This window comes from Micromys minutus, assembly GCF_963924665.1.
Source record: "Micromys minutus genome assembly, chromosome: 5".
Classification (NCBI taxonomy): Eukaryota; Metazoa; Chordata; class Mammalia; order Rodentia; family Muridae; genus Micromys; species Micromys minutus.
The window spans coordinates 28919874-28947163 of NC_137974.1; the positions used below are offsets into that span (position 1 = coordinate 28919874).

Below are 27290 nucleotides of genomic sequence, written 5' to 3' on the forward strand. Positions count from 1 at the left end.
TATGAAGTATCTTATGTTCTCCATATATGTGAAAATTTTTCTGGTTATAGTAGTCTGCCATTTGTGGTTGGTCTCTTATAATGCTTAGCACATTTGTCAGGCCCTTTTTGGCTTTTCAGTTCTCCATTGGGAAGTCAGGTGTAATTCTAATATGTCTGCCTTTCTACATTACTCACTCTTTTTTTCTTGCAGCTTTTAATATTCTTTCTTTAATTTTTTTTAGTGTTTTGATTATGTACTGAAGGGACTTTCTTTTCTGGTTCCGTCTGTTTGGTGTTCTGTATGCTTCTTATAATTTGATAGGGATCTACTTCTTTGGGTTATTGAAATCTTCCATATTTTTGTTGAAAATATTTTCTGGACCTCATTTGAGCTGGGCTTCTTCTCCTTTCCCTATCCCTATATTTTTAGATTTGGTCTTTTCATAGTCCCAAACTTCCTGGATGTTCTCTGCCAGGAGTTTTTAAGATTTAACTTAAAAAAAAACAAAACAAAGAAAGAAACAAAACAAAAAACCAAACCACTGTATTCATGTCTTCTACTGTGTGTTAAAATATCTGAGGCTCTCTCTTTCATCTTATTTTCTGTCAGTGGAGGTTGCTTCTGTGGTTCCTGTCTGAGCTCTTAATTCTTTTATTTCCAGATTTCCCTCAGCTTGGGATGTCTTTATTGATTCTATTTCCACCTAGGGCCTTGAAAGCTTTTATTCATTTCCTCTTAACACTTGTATCATAATCATAAAAGGTGTTTTTTTAAGGTCTTTTGCCTGTACTTCACTTACCTCGGACTATTCAGGGCCTGCTGTGGTAGAGTTGCTGGGCCCTAGCGGAGACATGTCCTGGCTGTTTATTGATTATGTTTCAACAATAGTATCTAGGCATCTGGGATTGGAAAGATTGATATTCTAGGTGCTGATTCCTAGTCTTGTCCTTGTTGGGTGGGGGTTTTGTCTGTTGGTTTCTGTTTCCTCTCTGATTTTAGGAGAGAGTATGTCACCTATAGCAAAAATGTCTGGTGTCCCAATAGGTCTGGGCACAGTGGGCTCCAGGTAGAATGTGTTTCTGGGTACTTAGGAATGAACTGGGAGCTATGGGGTCATTACAAGGTTAAGGAAAGCAGGATGTTCCACCAGGATCTGTGTAGTTACTCCCCTGGAACAGGGTCAGGGGGTGAGGAGTGGGGCCCAGTGGAAGGTCTGCTGCAGAGCTGGGGATGAGACTGGAGAAGATCCATCCTCAGCCTACAGGCTTCTCCTCCACAGGGCCCCGTGGGTTTCTAGAGGAGTGGAGAGCATTCTGGGGGTGGCAGCTGGGAGAAAGCAGCAAGTGCAGGAGAGCTTTGGAGGGTCAGCGCCGGGTAGTCCACTGGAAATGGGGGCACAGAGGAAGGGGGTGCTCTGACTGCAGTTCTGCTGCCCAGCTGTGGGTGAGACTGGGGGATTGGGCTTGGAGGAGTGGGGGCAGGTGTGAGGAGCTGCAGTTAGCCTGCCTCTGAGGATCTGACATATGAAATACGGTCCCTCCCTTTGCATGGTTTTGAAAATGGATATTGTAAAGCTGTTAGTGTGCTAGCTGTGGTGTTGGCAAAACTGGATGTGTCTGGTTTTGGCCGATATAGCTGTGAACAATGAACACCTTTCACATTTTTAGCTGGTTGAAGAAAATCAAAAGAATACTTCATAGCTCATGAATATGTGAATTCAACTTTCACTGTGTGAGTGTGAAGTTTCTCTTTCACATATCCGTGTGTGTGTGTGTGTGTGTGTGTGTGTGTGTGTGTGTATGTGTGTGTATGTGTGTGTACAATATATCCTGGGCTGCTGGGCTGTTTATTAGTTGGTGCTTTCTTAAACAAAATGGCTCACTGGCCATTTGCTGTCATCTGTGATGGGAGTCATCTTCTAGATCCCTGTGTGACTGTCCTTACTTTTACCCAAAGTGTCTGAAATCATATCAGTTTTTCTTCGGTCACTTGTGTTTGCTTGATTTCTCTTATGGATTTTGACAACTCCATTAACAACGTGCCCACCTAATATTAATGGTATGAACCCGAGCTCATAAGACAAAAAAACTTGAACAGAATCATAACACAGATACTTGATAACATCTTCAGATATCTTACTGATGTTTACATATTGAGATAAATATCTTTCTAGAGATATGCTAAACCACATTTCTAAGCAAATCTCTTTACTTCTCCATGGGTAGCTGTTTTTTTCTTGTTGTTTTTTAATTTTCCATGGCAGTGATTTCAGACTGTTGTTGCAGTGCATTAGTATAGGGGTGTAGTCAGTGTTGGGCTTGCTTAGAGTGTGCAAAGTCCTTGATTCACTGAAGCTAGCACCATTGCCACGAGGAATCATTTATGCCAGCCTCTGCTTCCTACAGCATTTACTGCTTTCTAGTTTATGCACAACAGGCCCTTATGTCTACACTCATCTCCTGTGAGCTCCGTTCCTACTTCCCAAGGCTCCATTCCAAGGCTGCCCCCTTCCCCTCTCTGCCACTCCTCTGGTTAGCATACCGTCCCCCACAGTCCATTCTTTTCACTCTGAACACACAGACGCCCTTGCTCTTACACACTACCCCTTCTCTGTGAGCCCCTCCTAGCTCCAGCCACATTTCTCCTCACCTTTTGTAATCAAGCTCTCCTTAAAGGCTTCTCTCTTCATCCCTTATCTGCTCCCCCTATTCACACCAGTATCTTTGTCACTTGTATTCACTAGGTCCGAGTTGCCCTGGCCTCTGACAGTGGCTGTGGCTCCCACACCGGCCTCTCCCTATTATTCTTTAGTCTTGCTTCATTGTGTTTTTGTCTTATCCCCATCTTTTCTTTGAGCCTCTTCATCCTTCAAGGTGGCTTTCCTCAGGTCCCTTGGCTGATTCTCCATATATCTATTCTTTACCGTTTAACACCCCCCCATTGGTTTTCATGGAATTCGTGATAATTCCTTTGCCTCAGCCTCTCAAGTTCTTTCTTGACTTATAGGATCTTAGCTCCAAATATCCATACTTGATTAGTATTCCCTTAAATCCATTGTCTTTTTGAGTGAGTTTATTCATGGCTGTGTTTGCCCCCCTTCATCCAGCACCTGCTTGTACTTTTCTGCGTCTGTCTGCTGTCCACTCCTGAATGCTACGTCTGTACTAGGTGCCAGACGCACGGGCCTGTCCCACATCCACCTCAGCTGAACTGTTTGGTTTCACATGTATGTCTCGTGTTCTTTGTTTCAGTGGGCACTGTGACTATGTGTTCTTCCTTTCTCCACTCCCACGTTCCCTGGGGAGTAGATGTCTCCACCTCAGCTCAGAAGATAGCCTAGTGTGCCCATCTGCCCAAGTTCTGAGCATGCTTTAGTGAGGACCATGTCTCCCTAAATCTGCTGAGGAAGCCCCCCAATCGTCAGTCTGTTGTCTTTAGCTCATCTGCATGGCTGTCATGGTAAAATACAGATGTAATTGTGCCTCTCTACCGGTCAGAGTGAGAACCCAACCATGCACAGAGTGTATGTCAGTGACTCCTCAGTGCTACCAATGTGTCCAGGGCCAGCTCATCTCACCCATGAACAGTGGTCACTCAAGGCTGGATATACCCTTTCCTGCCTCTGCACATCCGCTGGTGTTCTCCATTCTTGGAGGGCATTTTGCCACACAAAGGCTCCTGTGCTGCCAAGGGCCCTTTTAAACGTCATGTCTTCCATTGGAAACTCTCCTCACTGTGTGAGCTTCCTTCTGAGTGTACCTCTCACTGTGATTCACTGTACTTCCTGCAAAGCCTTATTTCCCTGCCTGCTGGCTTCTCTTCAGCAATAGCTGCTATTTAGAAATGGGAGTGGGAAGGAGGCTGAACATTCCCCATATTTTATTCATCTCCGTGTCTGTGGCATCTGGTACTTTACAGTGTGATAGCGGGTGCTTGCACAAGTAGAGGGAAACATAAATTTTCAAAGGCAGGTAGGAGCATACGGACCTAGCATGCTTCCCAGCGTGAGCGGGGAGCAGGAGAATCTCCGTTGTGTTTCTATGAGGAAGAGGCAGTCACCACTGGAGACTGACCTTCGATGCTTTCTGTATCTCTTGGCAAATACTGAGTGGCTCTGGACTGAATCATTCTGTAGCTTTTCTTTCTTTTCTTCCACCCTCTATCCCCCAGCCAGAGGTGCACAGGACTTTGCCTACAAATACTGAAGTGACCGTTGGCCAGGTCCACTAGGCTAAACTATAGGAAAGGATGGAGCATATATTCTAGCTAGTCAGGAAGAAGCCCTGAGCAAAAAGTCACCAGATCATGACTTATTTTTAAAAATGGATGTGTGTGAACTTTGAAGAGCCAGGGCTAGGCTCCTTTAGAAAGCCAGTTTGAGCTGGATCATTCTGCCCTTCTGACTCTAGGCCACACAATTTCTCTGAGGGTGGTTAGGAGGCTGGGGGGTTAGAACTTGACATAGTGTCTGTGTGCTGCAGCTCTGCTTTGTGTGTATGAGTGTGTTTGAGTGTGTGTGTGAGTGTGTATGAGTGTGTGTGTGTGAGTGTGTGTGTGTGTGAGTGTGTGTGTGTGAGTGAGTGTGTGTGAGTGTGTGTGTGTGAGTGTGTGTGTGTGTGAGTGTGTGTGTGTGAGTGAGTGTGTGTGAGTGTGTGTGTGTGAGTGTGTGTGTGTGTGTGTGTGAGTGTGTGTGAGTGTGTGTGTGTGAGTGTGTGTGAGTGTGTGTGAGTGTGTGTGTGTGTATGTGTAGTAAGAAGGGGGAAAGGTAAAGTAGAGATGAGAAACGAGAAGCAGCTCTGTGAGATGGCTATTCCTAGAAAGATCAAAGGTCTGTCCTCCCAGGCCGGGCCACCTGATTAAACAGCACAGATGTGGGTAACCTGTGGGTAACCTGGACAGCGTGTGCTAAGGATCGAAGGTCTGGGCTCACTTGGAGATTTTAGAAGGTGTTTGCTTTTCAAGACTGAGGAAGACTGCTTGGGTTTTTGTGTGGTTTTCTGCCAACTGGCTAGTGTTTTTTATTTTAGCCGTACACCCCAGAATTTTTCATGCTTACACTAGACAGTGACTCTTTCTTAGCTAATTTTTACAGGTTTGCTTTCTCAGTCACAGATCTGTATCAATGGTAGTACAAAAATAAAAATCATCATGGGTGGGGTCACAAGATTAATACTGATTAAGTTCGGTGATTTAGTTGTTACTTATGAGTGTGGGGGAGTGTTCTGCAGGCAGGCTTCTTTCACTGAGCCTGTTACTGGCTTGAAATATCTAATCCTAGTCCCCTTTGTCTTCAAAGACATTATACTGAACACTGTTGTTTTAAGTTCAAGGTATTGGATAAAATAGTGTATCATGTTTAGTACTGAGTGTACTACCTTCAGCTCGGACTCCAAATGCCTTAAAAGCGTCTAGGAAGGAGCTTACATCCACGTGAGTCCACAGTATGAAACGGTGGTTTGTAGGATGCTTGATGCCGTTCATTGTTTTTTTTTATTTATGTGATGTGTGGCTGTCTGTGATTCTTTACCATGTGTGTGAAGCCATGGAAGTCAGAAGAGGGCGTCAGACCCTCTGGAGCTGCGCTGGTGGTTGTGAGCCACCAGGTTTGGGGGCTGGGAAGAGTGGCCCTGCAGCCTCTCTCTAGCCCCATATTTCTTGCGTTTTGAACTCCGTTTAGTATAGGGCTATCAGTGCTTCTGGGAAATTCTCTGTCATCCATCCACACAGTAACTTTTTTGCAATGAGATGTAGAACCTGTAAGTTTTTTTCTGAAAGCAACAACTTTCTGACACCTTCCCATGATTGTCTTGGCGTAATCATTAGAGGATTTGTGTAGGATTTTTTTTTTTTGTAGTTATGTATACGAAGGCATAAAATTAATTTCATTAGTGCTCATTTTACATTTGCGAACTTGGAGATGCACAGAAAATAAGTGAGCAGCCGACTAAGCACGTCTGACCTGCTCTCCCAGCAGGGGTTGGGACTGAGTAAGAAGTACAGTCATGTGATGCCCAGTATTTCCTACAACTCAACCCTTTTCCGCAGAGAGTAAAGGAAACTCACTGTAGAGGAGCCAGTCACCTGCTTGCTGCCTTGGGAAGATTGCCTTCCTCCTCTTAGTGGCATTTTGGGCATCTTTTGGATACCAAACAAGTTAACATCCTTGTGTTAAGAAAGTCCACTTGACTGGCTGAGTATGAAGCACACATTTGTAATTCTAGCACTTTGGCCATAGAAGTGGGACCCGAGTTCAAGGCCCACCTCAATTACATAGTAAGTCAGAGGCCAACATGTGCTCCAAAGGACAAACAAAACAGATTTCAAAGCGAACAAATTAAACCCCTTTAAACGTCCTGTGCGGTTTGTTTGCTATTCAGAAAATTGTTTCTGTTGCAGATCCTTAGCTCCACAGAAGGGAAAAAGAGGAAGCATCCCTTCCGCCTCTTCCTTGCCTTTCTCCTCTGCATCATGGCCGTGGGCACTAATAGAGCAACATTGTTTTGTGAGATTGCCTCTATAATAACTCCCCCCCCCCCCCAGTGCCCAGCTCATTTCTGAGGACAGTATAGAAGTTCTTTCTGTCAATAGATGCTATCTGTTCCTACTCATGCTCTTGCTGTCATAGCCACAATAACTGCCATTGTGCAGGAAGGCTGGGCCACTGGAGTTGTGCAGAATAATGAATGCTGCTTACTGGTGATGTGTTGTGTCCCTGCATCTGTGGATGAGAACACGAAGCCATTGTAGTTTGCCTGGCGCACGATCAGACTCCTATAAAATATCATTGTCAACCAAGCGAGCAGTCACAAAGAACTATTGACTTTGTTGTTTGTACACAGAATTTGTAATGACAGATAGATACCCTGTAATTGAGATGGAAGGTGGTAAGACCTAGTATGTGTGCTGACTGCACTTTTGTGGTATATTGGGGTGGGCAGGGGTCAAGTTCTGGGAGTCCATGTCTGTTCTGGCTCAGTAAGAACCAAGCATAGACATACAAATTGAACAAGGGGCTCACAGAACCTGTGTCGTTAGGAACCAGACCTCAGGACACCGTCTCCCAGGTAACCTGAGGATTCTGAATATAGTTGCTTTGCTGGTTTACCTCACCTATAATAGGAAGTAAAATTGTATTTACATAACTGAAGAGAGATGGGAACTTTCTGCTCCTTTAAATAACCTTAATGGGATTTTCAAGGGTCTTCAGCATCCCACTTTTACAGCTTACTGTTTGCTTCACCATCCGCATCCACAGTATCCACCATGTCCCCGTCCCTGGGGCCACTTCAAGCGCTTCTCAGTGGTGGGCGAATGCTCCTTAGCAGGTACCAGAGAAAGGCCATGGATGCTTTTCAGGGTTGGCCTTTTTGTTTTGGTTTTTGGTGGTTGTTTTTTCTCACTTTAAGTGATGTCAGATGTTCAAAATGTACAAACTACATTATTTTTTCAAGGTGAACTCTAAACTGACTGGTAAGCTGCTTTCTTATTTCTGCTTACTATGTCTAAGTGTTTGCTTTTGGTAGAAGTAGACTTGGACAAAAAAAGGTGATTTGCCTGCTATGAAGAGTAGGCAAATGATGTTTGTGATTCACTAAAGATTTTTTTTTTACCATATCTTTTTTATTTAAAATTTAAAATTAAAGAGGAGGATGTAATTTTGGATGAGATAGGTAAACCTATTAGTATATGCGCAATAACTAAAGAATTGAAGAATTAGATTAGGTGGTAATTGTAGGCACATTTTCTTTATGTTATTTTCAGTTTCTTATCAAAGTAGTATGGAAATATTAACTGCTAATCTGCCTTCAAGACTCATATATATATAATATATATGTATATTATATATATATATATAATATATGTATATATATATATATATAATTCAGCTAGGAAGTAATTTTTCTTTTTTTAAAGTTAGATACTCTCTGTATTTACATTTGAAATGTTATCTACCCCTCATCCCTTTTCCCCCTCCCATCCCTCCTTCACCTGTCTCCACAAAGGTGCACATGCTGCTCTCAATCACCCTCTCCACCCTGTTGCCTTGGCATTCCCCTACAATGGGAAAACGTGCCCTCCCTGGACCAAAGGCCTCTTCTCACATTGATGCCAGACACTGCTATCTTCAGCTACATATGCAACTGGAGCCATAGGTCTCTCAATGTGTGTTCAGTGGTTAGTGTTTTACTTCATGGGAGTTGTGGAAGGTTTGGTTGGTTGATAATGTTGTTCTTCCCATGAGGCTGCAAACCCTTTCAGCTCCTTCAGTACTTCCTTTAGCACCTTCATTGGGGTCCCTGTGTTCAGTTAGATGGTTAGCTGCAAGCATGCTCAGCTGTATTTTTATGACTCTGGTAGAGCCCCTGAGGAGGCATCTCTATCTGGTTCCTGCCAATAAATACTTTTTGGCATCAGCAATAGTTCTTGGGTTTTGTGGCTGCATAAGGGGTGGATCCTCAGGTGAGTCAGATTCTGAATGACCTTTTCTTCAATCCCTGTTCCTATTTGACCTTGTATTTCCTCCCATGAGTATTTTTTTCTCCCTTCTAAGAAGGACTGAGGCATCCTCATTTTGGCCTTCTTTCTTTTTGAGCTTCATAAGGTCTGTGAATTGTTTCTTGGGTATTGAGAGCTTTCTGGGGACAGATTCTTATAAAAGAAAAGCAATCATTGGTAGTCTCTAAATTCGCTATCCTGGAGTGTCCGTGTAGACAGCTTTCCACAGTACAGAGACACTTCACCCAAAGTCTTTGACCTAGGGCCTGTGGAAATGGTTCCACAGTAACCATTATGGACTTGTCTTGCAATCCAAAGCCACATTTCCACATAAAATTTTTAGACTGGATTTGTTTAATTTGTGTGAGTGCTTTTCCCGCATATATGTATATATGTATGTGTTCTACACGAATGCCTGGTGCTCATGGAACTGGAGTTATGAATGCTTGTGAGCCACTGTGCGGAAGCACCAGGCTCTTTGTTAGAGCAACAGGAGCTCCTGACAGCTGCCATCTCTTTAGATTTATCTATATAAAAGTTTTTGATCAGTATGTTCTGAAATTAACTGCATTTAAAGTAGACCAAACAACTTTTAGGTTTCTGAACGTTTACTATTAAGAACATGTCCTCAAACTTTTAGAAACTTCAAGTTTTCTTTATCCTTTGATATTGTTTGTTTTATGTGATCACAAAACACTTTATTCAGAAGTGGAAAATACTTCTAATGTAGAAGCTCGTATTTTCCTTTTTATAATGCATTTAATCAGAATGAGGCAGATTTTCTATTTCTCGGTAGTTGTGTGAATGGGGCTTAACTCATAAATGGCTTATTTCTACATATTTAATGGAAGTCAGTTAACATGTGAAAAGTCGCTTTGTTTTCCTTTCTTTAAAGAAAAAACCCTCTCCTCTTTTCTCCCTCTGATGGACCGGCATCTGCCTGTGTAGCGCTAACTGCTGCTGTTTTTTGCTTCCACAACAGCGAGCCGATGGCGGAGTCTCTTCTCTTCACCCGTCTCCCTGGCTTTCCCTTATAGCCCTGTTGCAAGACTCAGCCCTTATAGCAATGGCGTTAGCACTCCCAGCTCCTCTAAAACCTCCAACAAAGCAATACTAACACCTGAAAGAACAGGTAATATTTCAATTCCTGACCAGCTGCTTGCTTTGCTGCTTAGCCATCAAACACGGGAAGTGACCTAGGCTGACTAGGTCACCAGGTCAACTCGAGGCTGACCTAGTATCTTAGAGGTTGTGCCTCGCGCTTCCTCTGGGTACAGAAAGCGCATGCGTCCCCGTGCTTGTTTACCGCTTGGCCAGGTTGTGTTTGGTAGATTGCTTGCCCTCTTTAGCAAAAGCATGCATGGACATGTATTTGGCACATGTTTCCAAATGCTTGATATGGGGGGATCTTTATGTCATTTTTCTAAAGAGTTCGTGTTTTCTGTTAGGTTTTTGAATCCAGGCCTCAGGAGAAGGAATGATTGTGTTGGATTTTTATCCCTCACGTAATACTTTCATCTGGCTCCTTTCTTCTTTGGTTCATTGACTTTTAGCCCATTGACTATTTTTTCCTGGGTATCACCAAGTCTCCTGTGGTTGCCTACTGGCCTAAATTATGAAGCTGTACATGATTTTACATAAAGGTGTCTTTTATTCATGGCATTTTCTACTTGTGGCACTACTGTGTCTGCCCACTAAAAATGGACTAGGTTAAATTTAATTGTGAAATATATACTCCGTTATTACCAGAGTCAGTCACCTGATTATCAATTAAAAGAATACAAATATATGCATATAATATATATATATAAATGTATGCACATTTTTCTTCATTCGTGTGTGTGTGTGTGTGTGTGTGTGTGTGTATCCTCAAAAGCCACACCCTTAGATTTTAGCACTAATTTTTTAGTACACAGTATCAAATGATTTTGCTTTTATTCTAGAAGTTGGATTTAAAAAAAAAAAAGGAAGCAGTAAATAGTTTTGTTCTTATAGGTTATAAACATGTAAAAATGTATTTATTGTTCGTCAGTGGTGACATGTCAGTCTTTTTGTGACATGTAAACAAGAAAACATGCCACTAGTTTATGAGTTGTAACACCTGTGTTCTCATGATTTGCATAAGTAACGACACGTTTCCTCTGTGTTTCAGGTTATACCTCCAGGGCCTCTCCACTTAGTCCCCAGTCCTCTATTGACAGTGAGCTGAGCACATCGGAGTTGGAGGATGATTCTATATCCATGGGCTACAAGTTACAGGACCTCACTGATGTTCAGATCATGGCTCGTCTGCAAGAAGAGAGTATGTACTTTTAATCCAGGAACACAAGGTCCCCACTTGGACAACAGTGGTAGAAAATCATGTACTTTTCCCAGGGAGTAGGCAGATGAGTGGATTCTTTGTTTTTGTATCAGCTTCCTCTGTAGTTGGAAGAGTTACAAGTTCCTTAAGTGCTGAAGGATGTTGTAGATGTTAGACAAACTCTCAGCATCCCATTGATCTATGGAGATTTAGGCATTCCTGAATATTCCTCTCACAGCAATAGGTAAAAATTAACACACAGATGTTTCCAACATCTTTATTTGCAATAGATTGTATCAGTTACTTTGCATCAGTTACTTTGTATCAGTTAGGTTAAATACCCTAAGCACAGGCAGCTTCAGGAAGAGTTTATTTTGCTTATGGTTCCAGAGGGGTGAGAGTCCACTATGGCATGGTGGAAGTGTGGCAGCAAGCAGCAGGCATGGTGTCAGGAGACGGAGGCTTGGAGATCACAGCTTTACAAGCAAACTGGAAACAGTGGAGTGAACCACAGAACAAAGCTATGAACTCTCAAGGCCTGTAGCTAGTGCTATACTTCATCAGGGCTCACAGCTCCTAAATATCTCCAAACAGTGCCTGCTACTGGAGACAAAGCACCCAAATGTGAGAGCCTATCGAGGGTATTTCTCATTTAGACCATCAGTTTCTAGCTGGAATGTGTTTAGATGCCCTTCAGTAATGAAAGTTTAAATAAGTGGGTAGTGTCCAAAGCATAGAGTATTACTCATCAGTAAACAGGAACCAGCTTGTTTGGGGATGGTCTTTTCAGGCCTGCACAGTGGAGACTGTTAAACACACCAGTGTTCTCATCTTACGATTAGTCAAGAGTACTGTGAAACTTAGGATTTAATAAGATGCATGTTGAAGAGCAAGGTGCTTACTTTGTATCATTAATGGCGAGTTTAAGTGCTTAGTCTAAGATGTGGGGCAAGATCGGATATCATGTTTAGATATTAAGTAGCCATGAAAGGGCTACTCTAAAAATTGGTTATGGGCAATGTAGCTTCATAATAAGGAAGAACAAAGACAGTGTGGGGTGGTTGCTATCTACGGTGGCCTAACACTAATGAAGCATTGAAACATCATCATGCGCTGAAGAAATTATAGCTAGTAACATAAAAGAAGGTGAGAGATGGCCTTGTTAGAAAATATTTGCTCCTCGGGTTTTAAACTTTCTTCTTAGCCCTGAACATTGGTAGAGGGAGCAGGTACCTCACTGCATCAGGGAGTTGGTTTTTGTAATTCTTCTAGCTAGCAGGAATTTGTAGTTACAGTGGTTATTTTTTTCCTAAACTCTGTTCTCCTAACTATTTTCAAACCTGAAAAAGGATAATTTGGGCAATTTTATAGGTAATGATATCTGGGTTCATAGCAGGTAGGTCTGAACTTCACAGACCCGGGGATAATAACTTTTTCAATATTGACTGACCTAACATTGGATATGTGATTGGAAGATGGATATTTTTTGTTTGTGTCGGGGGGGGGGGGTATTTAATGACCTTAAACAAAATGTCGTATCGTCATATAAGTAACTTATTGTCATTTTAAAGTAACAACATGAACTGTAGTTTAATGCTAGTCTCTCTGAACTGCCTCATAAAGTAGTGTCTGTCTCATTAGGTCTCAGGCAAGACTATGCCTCCACGTCAGCATCTGTGTCCAGAAACAGTTCCAGTCTATCCCTGAGCTCCGGGAAGAAAGGGACGTGCAGTGATCAAGAATATGACCGGTACAGCCTGGAGGACGAGGAAGAATTTGACCATTTGCCACCACCCCAGCCCCGGCTTCCAAGGTGTTCGCCTTTCCAAAGAGGAATCCCTCACTCACAGACTTTCTCCAGCATTCGGGATTGCAGGAGGAGCCCCAGCTCCCAGTATTTCCCTTCAAATAATTTCCAGCAGCCACAGTATTACTCACCCCAAGCCCAAACTCCAGATCAGCAGCCAAACAGGACCAACGGAGGTAGGTTATGTTTCCAGCCAGTAAGTCTGTGGCCAGTGCTTCTCAGCTCTACGTTCATCCTCATAGCCTTATCAGTTTGCTCCAAACTCACATCTAAAGTTGACTGCCTTCTAGCTGTGTCTCAGCTTACTTCAGGAAACCTATCATGATAATCCTGTCTTAGCATGATATCCATGTATGAAGCTCTTCTGTGTATTTGTGTGTGCACAGCAAACACACACACACCTCACGTACACACACCACACATACACATACACAAACGCCACACACACGTGTACACACACACCCCATATCACCCTCCCACACCATACCACCCCCCCACATACACACATACACATACATACATACACACATACCCTCCCCCACTCCCAACCCCTACCCCCCACTCCCCCCCACACACCCCACCCCTTCACACACACCCTCACACACACACACACACACACACACACACACACCATACCAACCCCCCACATACCCCATACTCACACACCCCCACACACATACCCTGCCAAACATACACATGTACACAGAGGCAGAAGTTAGAGGTCAATGGCCTTAATTATTCTCCACCGCTCTTGCTCTCTTGCCTTCTTGCTCCCGCTCTGTCCTCTCATCCCTCCCCCTCTCCCCATTCCCTTCCCCCCTTTCCACGTGTTCATGGCCGGCCTCTACTTCTCCACTTCTTGACATTCTTTCTCCTTTCTCTGCCTCTACTACCTTCTCAGCTCCCTTACATGGATAAACTCTATTCTATAAAGAAGATTATTCTTCACCTTATCTTATGAGACTCGATATCCCCCTGGAATCTGGAGCTCGCTGATGGCTGTGTGGGCTGGTTAGCAGGCCTCGGGGTTCGCTCTGCTTTCCCTGAGCTGCAGGAGCTTTTTTTCTTCTGTAATGTGGGTGCTGGGACATCTGATGTCAGACTCACACCTTTGCTGCATTCACTGAACTGACTGAGCCATCTCTCCAGCCCCCAAGTGTGGGCATCTTTAGTTGCTGTTTGTCCACTGTGAGGTGGCAGTATTGGGCAGGCTGAGGGCTTCATGGCTGAGCTCCGTGTGGTTACAGGCCCCCTGTTGCATTCACAGCGTCAGTAGCCTTTTCTGTGGGATTTGGGTTTAGGTTGTCAACTATGAAGACTTGGGAGCCTGCTGCTCGTGCACCCTCAGATTTAGGGGGATTTGGGAAGCAAGCTTCTAATTCCCACCTTCAGATTAGTAGCCACAGAGCAGCAGAATGAGGGAGACAGCTGCCCTGTGTTCTAATGAGAAATCGATCCGCAGTGTTCATTATAGTAGTGAGTTATAATTCTCTTTCACATTTTTCTCTATCCTCTTCCTTGTGTTCTAAGAAATTAGACTCTGGCTATCGGGAGCCACCAAGAGAACAGTTTTGTAGCACCCAAAGGCTGGTGTGCATTTGTGTTGATGATAAGCCAGAACCTCCATGTAGAACCTAGAAAATTGGAAGAAACTACATGGCTATTTTGGGCTATGATAGAGCCTTTAATTATTAAATGATGCCATTCCTCAAACTCTGTAAGTAAACAGTCCTTTGAAGTGTCAGTAGGGTGGATACAAATTGGACTAGTGATCTAACATTCTTAGTTTTCACCTTCCCCTCCTCTACACTTTAATTATTACCGATAACTAAAAGTCCATTAGAAAGCATTGTGCTCCCAGTATCTCTGTTAATAGGCTCAGATTTTAAACTTAAAGAAAGTTTTATCAGCTCTTGCTAAAGCTCCTGCTACTGGGCAGATGGTGCCCTATTCTCCCTGCTTTCCTGGCTGTCCTGACACCACATCACAGCTGGAAGACAGGCACCTGGGCTTGTCATCTGAAGGTGTCTTCAGGCACCGAGGTGGCAGCAGTTTGTCCTGCAAGCGCTGGCTCTCCATCTTGGTTGGCACTGTCAGCGGATCATGCTCTTCTGTGTCACTTTGTGCCTTGGAAAGGACGAGGTGTCCCTGAAACCAGCGCTCATACTGCTCAAAGGAAGGTGGACACACTCTGCAGTCCAGGATCTGGCGGTGGTAGTTCTGTTTTCCCCAAGTGTTTCTTCACATGAAGGGACATGGAGCACAAAGGTAATTTCCTGGCTGTGCATCTGAGTAATCAGCTTCCCAGTTGTGAGCATAGGTGCCGAGTTCGGCGGGTCCTGAGTTCCAGTCCTGCTCTACCACGCAGTTCCTCAGCTCCCCACAGCTTCGGTTTTCTTAGCTGTAAAATGAAGAAAAAAATAACACCTAACTTTCAGAAAACGTCACTGTAATTTCACATCAAACTATCTGGTATAATTTTCCCAATTTAAATATGTTATAAGTTAAATAGTGAACACGGCAGTTCTCAGAGTCGCTGTGCTGAATAGATTTCCTCTCCCACCCCACCTACACGTTCTGAACATTTTTAAATGTATGTCTGAGCCTTCAATGTTATTTGAACCAACTTATGGAAGAAAATGGGAACTTTGAGAGTGCCCAGTGTTTTGTTTCTGTTACTAAAACAATATAGATGGGAGAAGAATAATTATTAGCTCTTTGGTTTATTTTTTAAAATGATAATGAGAAATTTAAAGTGGCACATAAGGTTGCAAGGGGGATGTGTTCGGGGATCCTGGGGTAAATCACGACCCAGAAGGGAGGAGTAGCTATAATTAAAAAAAAAAAAAAAAAACACATTGTATATACTTATGTGTTTGAAAAAATTTGAGAATAAATAAAATATATTTTAAATATATACTGAATTTTATGTAACTACTGGGACAAAGTGGCATTGTGACACACACTTTTAATCCCAGCACTGGAGAGGCAGGGGCAGGGAGTAGGGGCAGGGGCCAGGGGGATCTCTTAAGTTTGAGATGTCCTTGGTTGACAAAGTGAGTCTAGGCCAGCCAAGCCTACATAGACTGCTCAAGCAACCAAAACCACAACCTAAATAAAAAACAGCAACAACTGAAAATGGTAGAAATGAAATTTTTAAAATTTATTTTCTTGCGACTCCTACACTGCCTATTTTCGAAGGAGACTGCTTGTCATGTTTTGGTGATCTTTGAATTGGGAGTATATTTGTCAGACAGCGAATCACAGAAGTAACTAAGTTTTGCTGATTCTTTCCTACCATTCCTGTATTCCTTAGGGTTTGGTGGTGCAATGCACAGCCCCTTCCATGGGTCTGCGTTGTGTTGACTGGCAGATGAAACTAGTGTCTCCTTGGTTCCTGAGTTGTCTTTGTTCCACAGAAGGCTGAGTTTCACTGCCCCTCCCCCACTCCCCATTGAACATCTGAACTCTTCTCATGGTCCACCTTTCTGTTGTATATTGTTCCTTGAAGATGAAGTTTCTGATTTCTTAGGAAGATGGAATTGGGATGTTGCCTTTCAGTTCTTGGACTTGAAAGTGTGTCCTACTATGAATAAATTCCAGATAGCTTGTCATGGAGGAGAACCATATTTCCAGTTGGTCTGATTCAACCAGTGGCCACAGCTCACTTGGAAGTGTCCGAGTATTTGTACTTGGACGGCTTATTAGTAAGGGTGTATTCCAGGATTATGGTGTTAGGAAATTGACCTGGTACCCAAGTACATGTAAAGACAGCTTTCAAAGACCAGTGTGTCTAGATTAATGGAGATTAGCCACACATGATGTATGTGCTTTATCTAGATTATGGTTTGAAGGGGGATCTGTAACAAATGGTATTCTTGGGATGTTTGGAAAATTTTGCTTATGAGTTATGATACTATGATTAAGTGTGATAAAAGTATTGTGATTCTGTACACATTTCTTCATCATAGGAGATCCATATGCACTTGGGGTTAAAGTATCAAGGGTGTCTGAAGGTTCTATTCTGTTGGAAGCACACACATGGCTGTGTTGAGATGAACTGTAGCAGGGTGACCCAGCTGGCCGCTCTGGGAAGAAAGCACACGTATGCTCATGGTCCAGCTTTTAATCTCACTATATTAAAAACATGGTAGAGTTTTTAAAAAGTAAATGCGTTTTGATTTGAATTAATTAATTTACAGTACTGGGGACTTACCCAGGGACTAATCTGTGCTAGGCGAACTGTTGTACCATTGAACCATACAATCAGCCAGTGGAATTACATTTCCAACTGTAGAAGCTCAATCTTCTAGTTAACGGAAAGCGATTGCCTTGCTCTGTCTCTATGCTATCTAAAGTATATATGGTGAAAATATTCAGTATTATATAGACCTAGATTCTTCCTCACCACATCAGACTTGTGACAGCAAGAGACCTTGCTGTGGGTTCTGGAAGTTTATGCCTTCTTTTCAGTTCTGGGTTATATCACACAGATAAAAGAAGAGTGCGCACGAGTGTACGCACACATACACACACACACACACACACACACACACACACACACACTTAAATATATTGCTTTGTTTGCTATAAGGGGCTATGGAGTTTAGAAATTGGGAGATGTACTATTAAAAGTCAAGTCTCAAGAGGGGCTGGGGATGAAGTGCTTGTGTTGTTTGTGAAACTGGACTTACTCTCAAGTATTGAGTCCAGGGGAGCCTTGAGGAGAGTTTTCCCTTCATCTGAGGTTCTGTTTTCTGGGCTTTGTTACCCTGTTTACTGAGGTCAAAGGATATGAACGGGAAAATAGTGGAAATCAACTGTGCTGCTAGTTTTATGTCAACTTGACACAAGGTAGTGTAGCTGGTGCAGAAGGCACCTTGATTGAGGAAGTGCCTTGGTAGATCGGGCTGCAGCCAAGCATGTAGCCTATTGTCTTAATTAGTGATTGATGTGGGAGGGCCTGGCCCATTGTGGGTAGTATCATCCTTTCTATAAGAAAGCAGGCTAAGCAAGCCATGGGGAGCAAGCCAGTAAGAAGCATCCATCCCTCCATGACCTGCATTAGGTCCTGCCTTCATGACCCTGCTCTGGTTGAGTTCCTGTCCTGACTTCCTTCCATAATGAACAGTGATATGAAAATGTGAGCCAAAAATCTGCCCTTCCCCCCACAACTTGCTATTTGGTCATGGTGTTTCATCACAGCAATAGTAACCCTAAGATATAAACAATAGATTTTAAAATAACTTTTATTATTGACTTGCTTTTAAACTTTCACTAATCATTTGTCATAGGTATGACTGTACAATAAAAACATTGTATGTACATTCTGGTAGTCTATATGGTTTTAGACCTTTGAGATTCTGGAAGGAATCCCTAGAGTAAGGGGGAAATAGCCTTAATGAAGAGAATAACCACGAAAGAGAAGAATCTATGACAGCTGCACTATAGAGCTGACCGACAGGGAATATGGCAGTGGTAGCCAGCACGTGGATACAGGAGCTTCTCTGTGAATACTCATAATGTATTATCAAGAATGTGCAAGTTGGTGTAAACACACTGGTCTTCCCTCATTGCACCTTCTAAAATTTCTTATTGTACTTCATTATACTTACTACATAATATGCCGGTTATCCTTGTCTGGTTTTTCTGTCTATTCCCTAGACTACACCAGAGGGCAATCAGCTGCTGGACAGTACAGTTAAAGAGCATGAGCAATGAAGGTGATGTGGTGTGTAAGGGAGGAAGATAAAGGGATCTGGGTTGATTTGCATCATGAGTCAAATACATCACTGGTTTCTGACTTAGCTTGTCAAAAAAATGTGACCATCAGGCTGCATGCCCAGATACACACTCCAGTGTATTAGGGTATATATTAATAAAGTTAATTCTTAACAGACTTTAGCAAAAAAAAAAAAAAAAACCTCATTAAAAACAAGTTTAGACATCACTGTGTTTGTGGTCTTCCAAAATTTAACCCTACTTTTAAAGATGTTATTTTTTAATATTTAATTTCTTTCATTTTGGAGAAACTGAATTTATATTAGTTTTTTTCCTCTAAAGGTTGATGATAGAACTAGAGATAGAAAGCTCTGGCTTAAACCATAGACTCAAGAACTGGAAACTGGTAGTCCCCACACACTGTGGCACCCCCAACATATACAGAGTGGTTGGCATTTAATGTACACACCATAGATATTTCTCCATTCTCTCCTCCCATGGGGTGAAGAAACATGTCCGATGGAGGAACCGCTGTGTCCAGTTAGGGAGTAGTCCCGTCATTGGGAACCGGTGAAAGGCAGGAATGGGGCATCAGGAGATATGCCTGGTGGTATATGCTGAGCCTGAAGCCCGGAGGCTTAATCTGACCCGTGTTCAGAGTGCAGGGCTTTGGGGTTGAGGTGAGAAGGCCTGGAATGGACAGAGCTGAACTGGGACTTCCCAGGTCTGTCCCCGTGTTCTAGAAGGTGTGGCAGGGTCTGTAGAAACCAGCTAAGTGGGTGACAAATAGGAGCTCTGAACTCTGTGGTGGAAGGAATGTTAGAACTGTGGACTCTGGAGTACAGGGGAGTGGGGGTTGGGCAAGTCAGGGTCTTTACAGGATGGAGGCCTAAAGGGGGAACAGAACGGAGTCCAGTTTAGTGCTTGCTCCAGGTCAGACTGCACCTTTTGTTTTCTGAGTAGGAGTGAGCTGACCTGTGTGATAATGAAGGAGAGGGCCATGCTAGAAAGAACCAATTACCTTGAACCGATTCTATTATTATTATTATTATTATTATTATTATTATTATTATTATTATTATTATTATTTTGTTTTTTATTGGATCACTTATGTATATACATTTCAAATGTTATCCCCTTTTTAGGTCCCTCTCATCCCCCCTCCCATTCACCCACTCCTACCTCACCACCCTGGCATTCCCCTGCACTGGGAAAACAAGCCTTCACAGGACCAAGGGCTTCTCCTATTGATGCCAGACAATGCCATCCTCTGCTACATATGCGGTCAAATCTGAGCCAGGCTATTTGTAACTCTCTGCTACCTCCTGGTGGCAGAAGGTAGCCTTGCAAGAGAGAATCAAAAATGGGTCATTCAGTGCTTTGATCTTTGAGTGTGCACGCTGTTTGCATATGGGAGGGTGAACACTTTAAAGAAGTTAATGGTAGTGACTGGCAGCTATCCTAAGACAGTTAAAATTGGAATTTTTATTCCACTTTGACCTGTTACCAAAAGATGTAGTAAGCTTTGGCTTCGAGTCTCATATTGTTTATTTTTAAATATGCAAGTTCCTTTATTTTTAGTGTTTTTATTTCTAAATAACTGCAAGGTTATTTTCTAACCTTATTTGCTGGAGGGGTTAATTCATTTACTGAGCAGTAACAAAAAAGAAGGATGCCCCTTTTCTTTGTTATAGAATGTGTTTTCTCTTATCAACAACAATGTATCAGTTAGAGCACTCCCACAAGGACTAAATTACCCTCCAAAGAGTACACATGGACAGACCCATGGCTCCAGCCGCATATGTAGCAGAGGATGGCATTGTCTGGCATCAATAGGAGGAGAAGCCCTTGGTCCTGTGAGGGCCCATCTCCCCAATGTAGGGGAATGCCAGGGTGGTGAGGTGGGAGTGGGTAGGTGGAAGGAAGACCATCCTTAAAGAAGCAGGGGGAGGGGAAACCAGGAAAGTGGATAACATTTGAAATGTGAACACATAAAATATCTAGTAAAACTAAAAAAAAATGATCAGAATAGAAAGGCAAAAAAAAATGTATCAGAATATTCTAGAGTGTACACTGCCCATATAAGAGATTGGTTCTCCCCCAGTCTATTTGTAATGGACATGCTGTTTTTTTCTGTGTCGTTGATCAAAATGGCATTTTTATTGATTTACTTTGGAAGCAAATGTTTCTGTTGGTGTGCAATTTATTTGTGGTTTTCAATTTAGGAAAGTCCTTTCTTCCTTTAGATAAGCTACGAAGAAGTATGCCAAACCTGGCCCGGACGCCAAGCACCCCTGCAGTCAGTGGCAACCTCAGCTCTCCCGTGACCGTGAGGAGCAGCCAGAGTTTTGACTCAAGCTTGCATGGAGCTGGAAGTGGGATTTCTCGGGTACCATCCTGCAGTAAGTATGACATTCTAGTTAGTTGGGACACCAGGTGGGAAGTGGCTTGTTTTGCCAACATTTCTTTCTCACTTCCATTTCTGTCTTGTCTCTTAGCTTTTCACTGTGAGCAAGCATTTCCTCCAGTGCCCATGTTTCTAGCTGCTACAACTAATAAATTATAGGGAGGGCCTTTAACTCAAGGTTGCAGACACACTGAAAAATCACCAGCTTACCTGTGTACATGCTGTTTCCTATACAGTTTCTTATCTGTCCTTTTGTGAGCCTGCTATTTTCACTTGAGAGGCACACCCTGTTTGGTCCAGCGGTTACTGTGGTCATTTTTAAGATGAAGATATATATTAGTGTTGTAGAGGTAATTTTCTATCCTCCATTCCAGTGTACCCATAGCTCCTGTAGGGATGCAGGGGTTCCAGTCCCTCCTCCCATCCCTGCATATGAGGTCTGCTGCTTGAGTCTTACAAAGACGCTAGGCCAATATTCACATACCGTGAGAGGTCCACAGAGAATGCAGAATTCTGGCTAAGAGTTTGCATCTCAAGTGGTTCTTAAATTCTTCTTCCTCCAACCTAGGTTCGGATACCAGTTCATTTCCCAACCTGAGATTGTCTTTTATGTCTTTAAGTTCTGGTTCCTAACAACAAAATGATGGCATTTATTCTGTGTAAGGAGTGTTCTAGCTGGTTTATAGGCATTATCATATGTTGTCTACCAACAACTCTGCGATACTGTTTCCATTATCATTTTGTTGATGAGAAACAGTTTCAAATGGGCAGGTCAGGTGTAGAGTCATGCGGTCTGTCTTGTGCTGGGGTTTTTGTTCTCAGCTATCTGAGACCTGAGGTCAGCTACTCTGACCCTGAGCTCCGGCATGGGCTACATCTTCTTTTATTTATCTCTTCTGTTTTCTTCATACCATTTCCAAAAATGTCATCTTTTGGAAAGTCTTGATTGCTTTCCTGGTGACCCTAGCACATGCTATTGAGTATACAGGTTGAACTTCTGCAACATAGAAATATATATGTATATAACCAAACTTTTCCGATCTGAAGCTTGAAGGCTGTGTGATACCTTAAGTGGAAAATGCACTTAAGTTTCTGCTGCATTAATTAATAAAAAAATTAAAAAAAAAGAAGAAGAAGAAAGAAAAGGACACCATGCCATGCTAGTGATAGACCAAGCTGAACATCAGAGAACCACATGGCACCATCGGGCTGTTCTTATCTCTCTCATCTCGGCAGACTCTGGCCTGGAGCTTTAGAACATCCCACCCAACTCACTAAGTTCCCGTGGTGGTCACTGCCCCATGCATTCCAATTTTGTGGCGAGCTTGGTACATCCTGCCTCCGCCATACCTTTCTCTGGAACTCATTAGAGTTGCCGCATAAAAGAAAACACCACACAATCTTAGTTTAAAATCTGCAGGTAACTCAGTTGCTGGGCAGAACAACTGATTAGAGATTTGTTGATTTTAACTCACTGTTGACAATAGCATCTTTGAATGCCATGAAAATTAATCCAACACAAAAGAGGATGGAGTGTTCATGATTTAGAATTTATAGCTTTGAAATACTAAAAAAGCCAATGTGAATGTGTTGGAAGGAAATGACCTGTGGCCAGAGCTGAGACATTTGAACCACAGAATTAATAATAATAATAATGATAATGATAATAATAATAAATTATACTTGATAGTGCCATATAAATATCTCTGGGTCCATGCTTAACGAAGCAAAAGCACAAGGAATGGATGGGGGCATTCATTATGGTGGGATTCTATTTAGTATATGTAAAGAATTGAAGAGAGAAAAGTCACTTACAGGCAAGAGCAGAGCAACAAACGGGAGGCATTACTGTGCAATAGAAAGTCGGTCACTGGTTGGTGGTTTGGATGAGACTGGCCCCCATCGACTCATGGGCTACGATGGACCAGGACTGTTGGATAGCGTTAGAAGTAGACGATGCAACCTTTTAAGAAGAAGTGCCACACAGAAAGGAGCGTGGGATGTGATTCCAGTGTAGGGATGGCCAGCGTGCAGTGACAGAAGAAAAAACTTGTTCTCTTGGGAGATGTTTTCCTGGGGGGGGGGGGGGATGGAGTATGGGAGTGTGAGGAGCTGGTGATGCTGTCCATCTTGAGATGAGGTACATGAACATGGTCACTGAAGAAAGTCACTAGCATATGTACTTCTGGAGATGCTGAGCCAGAGTCACGTACTACACTGTCTTTTAATTAACAGATTTCTTTTAATTTAAAAACAATGAGTTAAAAATTTTTGCATCAAGGCAAAACCGTGCCATGGTTGCTTTTAAATTAATATCTTATTTTCATCTTCAGAGAAAGGGAGTACAAACTTAAATATTTCTGCCTGTTTATTGCTGCAAACTATAAAATAATATTTAATGTTGGTAAAATTTTAAGGATTCTTACTCAGATTGCTCTCTTTGTATCTTAGTCAAGGTTTCTATTCCTTCATAAAACATCATGACCAAGAAGCAAGTTGGGGAGGAAAGGGTTTATTCAGCTTACACTTCCACATTGCTGTTTATCACCAAAGGAAGTCAGGACTGGAACTCAAGCAGGTCAGGAAGCAGGAGCTGATGCAGAGGCCATGGAGGGATGTTACTTTTCTGGCTTGCTTTCCCTGGCTTGCTCAGCCTGCTTTCTTATAGAACCCGGTCTACCAGCCCAGGGATGGCACCACCCACAATGGCCTGGGCCCTCCCCCTTGATCACTAGTTGATAAAATGCCTTACAGCTGGATCTCATGGAGGCATTTCCTCAACTGAGGCTCCTTTCTCTGTGATAACTCCAGCTTGTGTCAAGTTGACACAGAACCAGCCAGTACACTTTGTTTTATAGGTTTTACCACTGTACAAAAGTGAGAATAGTGCTTTTTAATTGAGTGGTTGCTAAGGGTTTAGGCACCAAGGCTTTAAGTAGATTAAGTAGCTTTTTCAAATAAACCCAGAGTATCACAGTGAGTGCTATGTAAGGAATATGTTTGTGCCTATTGATATCACTCCTGACTCCCTTTCTGTAATTACAACTATCAAATTATCCCCATGCTTTGTTTTTATGAGGCCATTGTTAGAAAAACTATCAAGAAATTCCAATGGGGGCTGGAGAAATGACTCAGTTTTTAGGAGCACTTGCTGCTTGTCTAGAAGACTCGAGTTGAGTTCCTAGCATCCACATCAGGTGGCTTGCAACCATCTGATACACACACACACACACACACACACACACACACACACACACACACTGCCTGCACGCACGAATGTGCACATACATAAGTAAAATAAATGAATGAACATGAATCTTAAAAGAAATTCTAATATCTTTTAAGGAAAAACAAATTTGTCTTGAACATAATTTGTCTTGAAACAGTTCAGAGATTCTTAAATTTTAGAATCATCTTTTGAATAATCAGAGGCCTTTGAGGAGCACAGATGTGATCTGGGGAGGTCCTCTTACATCCAGCTGTTTTCTCTTGAGATTTGAAATTTTTTATTTATAAAAAACTTGTAGGTAAATCTTGTAACTTAGAAATCTCAAGGAAGTTGAGAAAAGAATATGTAATTAGTACATAAAATAAAGTTACTCAGTTTTCGATTTGTATTACTTAATACCATACATATTCACAAATCTGTTACAATTTATGTTCACACTTGTAGACCATACATGATCCATCCATATGCCAGAGAAATGTAAACACAAAGACACCGTGTAAACCCTGGTTATTTTAAGTGTGATATGACAACGTTAATTGATAAGGCTTTGAATCAAGGAGGGTACTGACTGAAGTTTGGGGAAGTCATGAATTATACTCAGGTCCTGACCTTCCTTCTGTTCATAGATCAACTGTATTCAGGCATGGTGTTGTGGACAGACAGAATGGGAGCCCTGTCGGGATTCTCCTACTGAAGGGTGCTTAGCAGCTGTACATCACTTACCTCTTATTTTCAGGAAATGTAGGCTCCCGTGGACGTAACTAATTGGGAGGCAGTGGCGAGTTCCTCACGCCGACTTTATTTTCTCCTACAGTCCCGTCACCAGGACAGATTCAGCACAGAGTTCACAGTGTGGGGCATTTCCCTGTGCCCATCCGGCAGCCGCTGAAGGCCACAGCCTATGTGAGTCCAACTGTCCAAGGCAGCAGCAGCGTGCCCTTATCCAACGGCACACAGTTATATTCCAACACGGGCCTCCCTACCGCAAACAAAGCTGCAGCTTCCGGGATCATGGGCCGCAGCGCCCTTCCGAGACCTTCCTTGGCAATAAATGGGAGTAACCTGCCTCGAAGCAAGATCGCACAGCCTGTCAGAAGGTGAGACCTTCTTTCACATGACTGTACTGGGCTGGGAAATTGAACGTTTCTCCAGCTCGCCCTCACTGGTCCTAATGGCACATCCTGGGTCCCTGTTTCTCAGTCAGGTGATGGATGTCTCTGTGTAGTCAGAGTCCACTCTCTCCCACCTTGTTCTTATTCCTTGGCCCGTCTATTGAGCTCTCACTCCACCCTGCCCCAAGTTGCTTGTTGTGGCAAGTTTCCTCCCTCCTTCAGGTCTACTCAGTGACACCTCTGCTCCAGGTTTGGAAGCATCTTAGTTTTACTCCACACGAACCAGTTTGTATGGGTAAGTTCCAGATGGCCCAGGCAAGCTTTTTCTTTATAGGTACATTTAAGACAAGGGTCGTAATGGTAATCCCGACTCCTTTTCCTCGGTAAATGCAGAGACATGACATGATTATGGCTGAACAGAATTACATGACGTATATGTGTGTGTCTGTTATTGGGGACCCTCCATTTTCTTCTTGAATGTACATATCTTGAAAAAAAAAGAGTTTTTTTGTTCCATTGAAAATTAGCTTGCGCACAGGCACACACGTGTGGTCTGGCCTCAGCTCCAGCAGACGGACAGACACTGTGAGAACCCTGAAGGATGTAACTTGATCCACATCTGTGACAGTGCCAGCAGCTTGTCATTATGGGGTAAAGGAGCCCTGATGGGAGAGGGGACCAGAGTGAGTCATGTGACTGGCGGGATTATTAACAGCCCGTCTGCCTTCTTTCTCTCTTCCCAGTTTCCTGCAGCCCCCCAAGCCTCTGTCTTCACTCAGCACACTGAGGGATGGAAACTGGAGAGACGGTTGCTACTGACGCAGTTTTATGGACCCTTGAAGAACGGGAAGAAGGGAAAATGAGGGTGTGTTACCTAGCTGGCTGGGTAACCGTGGATGCTGGGATGCTCTCCCCTTCACTTTAACACACGAACGGCATCGTTTTCAGTGCACCAATCACCAGAGACTAATGATCACACCTGCTCTCTGCCTGAGATACTGCGGCATTCCCAAACCCACAGCCGGAGTGCCATTACCTTAGATCTAGGAAGTTTTTGTAGAACTGCTCTGTACCTGAATACTTTTTGAGAGAGATCGAGGCATATCAATAATGCTTTTCCATATGAGGTTTTTAAAGTACCTTGTTCATTTTACCTACATGTTTTAAACACCTTTCCATTATATGTTCTGCATTTTAATACATTGCATATTTACAATAGGTTCTATAACATGGTTTGAATTTTAATTTTTTTTATAGTTTACAGGAATTTTATTTTTTGTGCCTATTTCTTTTTATGCCTATGTGAACCACTATGGAACAACTTAAATTTTGTGCCATAAAAATATTTTTGTGGTAAGGTACTATTTTTTTAGCTCTAGGGATATATCAGCAAAAACACACCATACGATTTGAGACATAATTTTACGTTGAATGAGCACAATTTAATCTAAAGCATTGCGAGGAGACAGCCAGACGGCAGAGTTTAAACGGTCTTGTCTTTTTCATTGTTAATTTATTGTCTTACATGAGTTTCATATTTATGATGGTATCACAAGCTCATTGCACTTAAGACCCGCAATGTTTGCTACTCAACCACAATTGATTTTCAATACTTTATTACAAAGGACGAAACTGTAATGTTTTATTAACAATGCTTCTGGAAACGAATGCATTTTAAAGCAAATAAATCTTTTTGATAGACCTTTTACAAAACCCATTTGCACTAATGAATGCTTTCTATGGTCTATGACTTACTGTCTGTTACTGTGAACACTGCTGTTTTGGAATGTTCGGAAATAAAGACTCTATTTCGGCAATATCAGGTCATGCATGACTGTGCAGTATCAGCGGTGAGAGCGCCACACCCACGGTTCATCACTGCTGTGAAAGCTGTCCCCGTGGGGATGTTCGTGGGCCGGGCCATTGCAGCCACGCTTGGAAACCCCAGTAAAAAAGATGATGTCTTCTTTTCTCTAAAATTAGTTTGGTAAGAAATGTGAGGTTTTTATGACAAGATACCGGTCTGAGAAAGGCCACTAGGGCACATTCTGTTCAGGACACAGTTCTGAACGGACACAGTGGCACTGGGAACCTGAGTAGCCTTTGGATCTTGAGCTGGAAAACTTCCTCAGTACAGGTAAAATAGCAAAATCCTGCCACTGTTTTATACACGACCTCCGAAGACACCAAAGCTCGACCAAAGCCTCAGAGGATGTCTGTAGCCATTCGTTAAC

General features: G+C 42.7%; 1 protein-coding gene across 3 annotated transcripts in view; it reads left to right on the top strand.

Annotated features, from left to right (window-relative positions):
- Positions 1–25875, top strand: part of SLAIN1 (SLAIN motif family member 1) — a gene marked incomplete at both ends in the record, with an annotated part of 50474 nt that extends 24599 nt beyond the window's left edge. Inside the window, 6 exons of one of the 3 annotated variants that reach the window (XM_080916772.1) lie at positions 9461–9610; positions 10631–10780; positions 12422–12763; positions 20555–20710; positions 24759–25041; positions 25800–25875. In XM_080916772.1, coding sequence (XP_080772898.1) covers positions 9461–9610; positions 10631–10780; positions 12422–12763; positions 20555–20710; positions 24759–25041; positions 25800–25875 — 1157 coding nt within the window. Of the gene's footprint in view, positions 1–9460; positions 9611–10630; positions 10781–12421; positions 12764–20554; positions 20711–24758; positions 25042–25799 lie in introns of those variants that run through there. The other 2 variants (XM_080916773.1, XM_080916774.1) reach the window with 2 other exon arrangements.
- Between the last annotated feature and the right edge of the window lie 1415 nt (positions 25876–27290).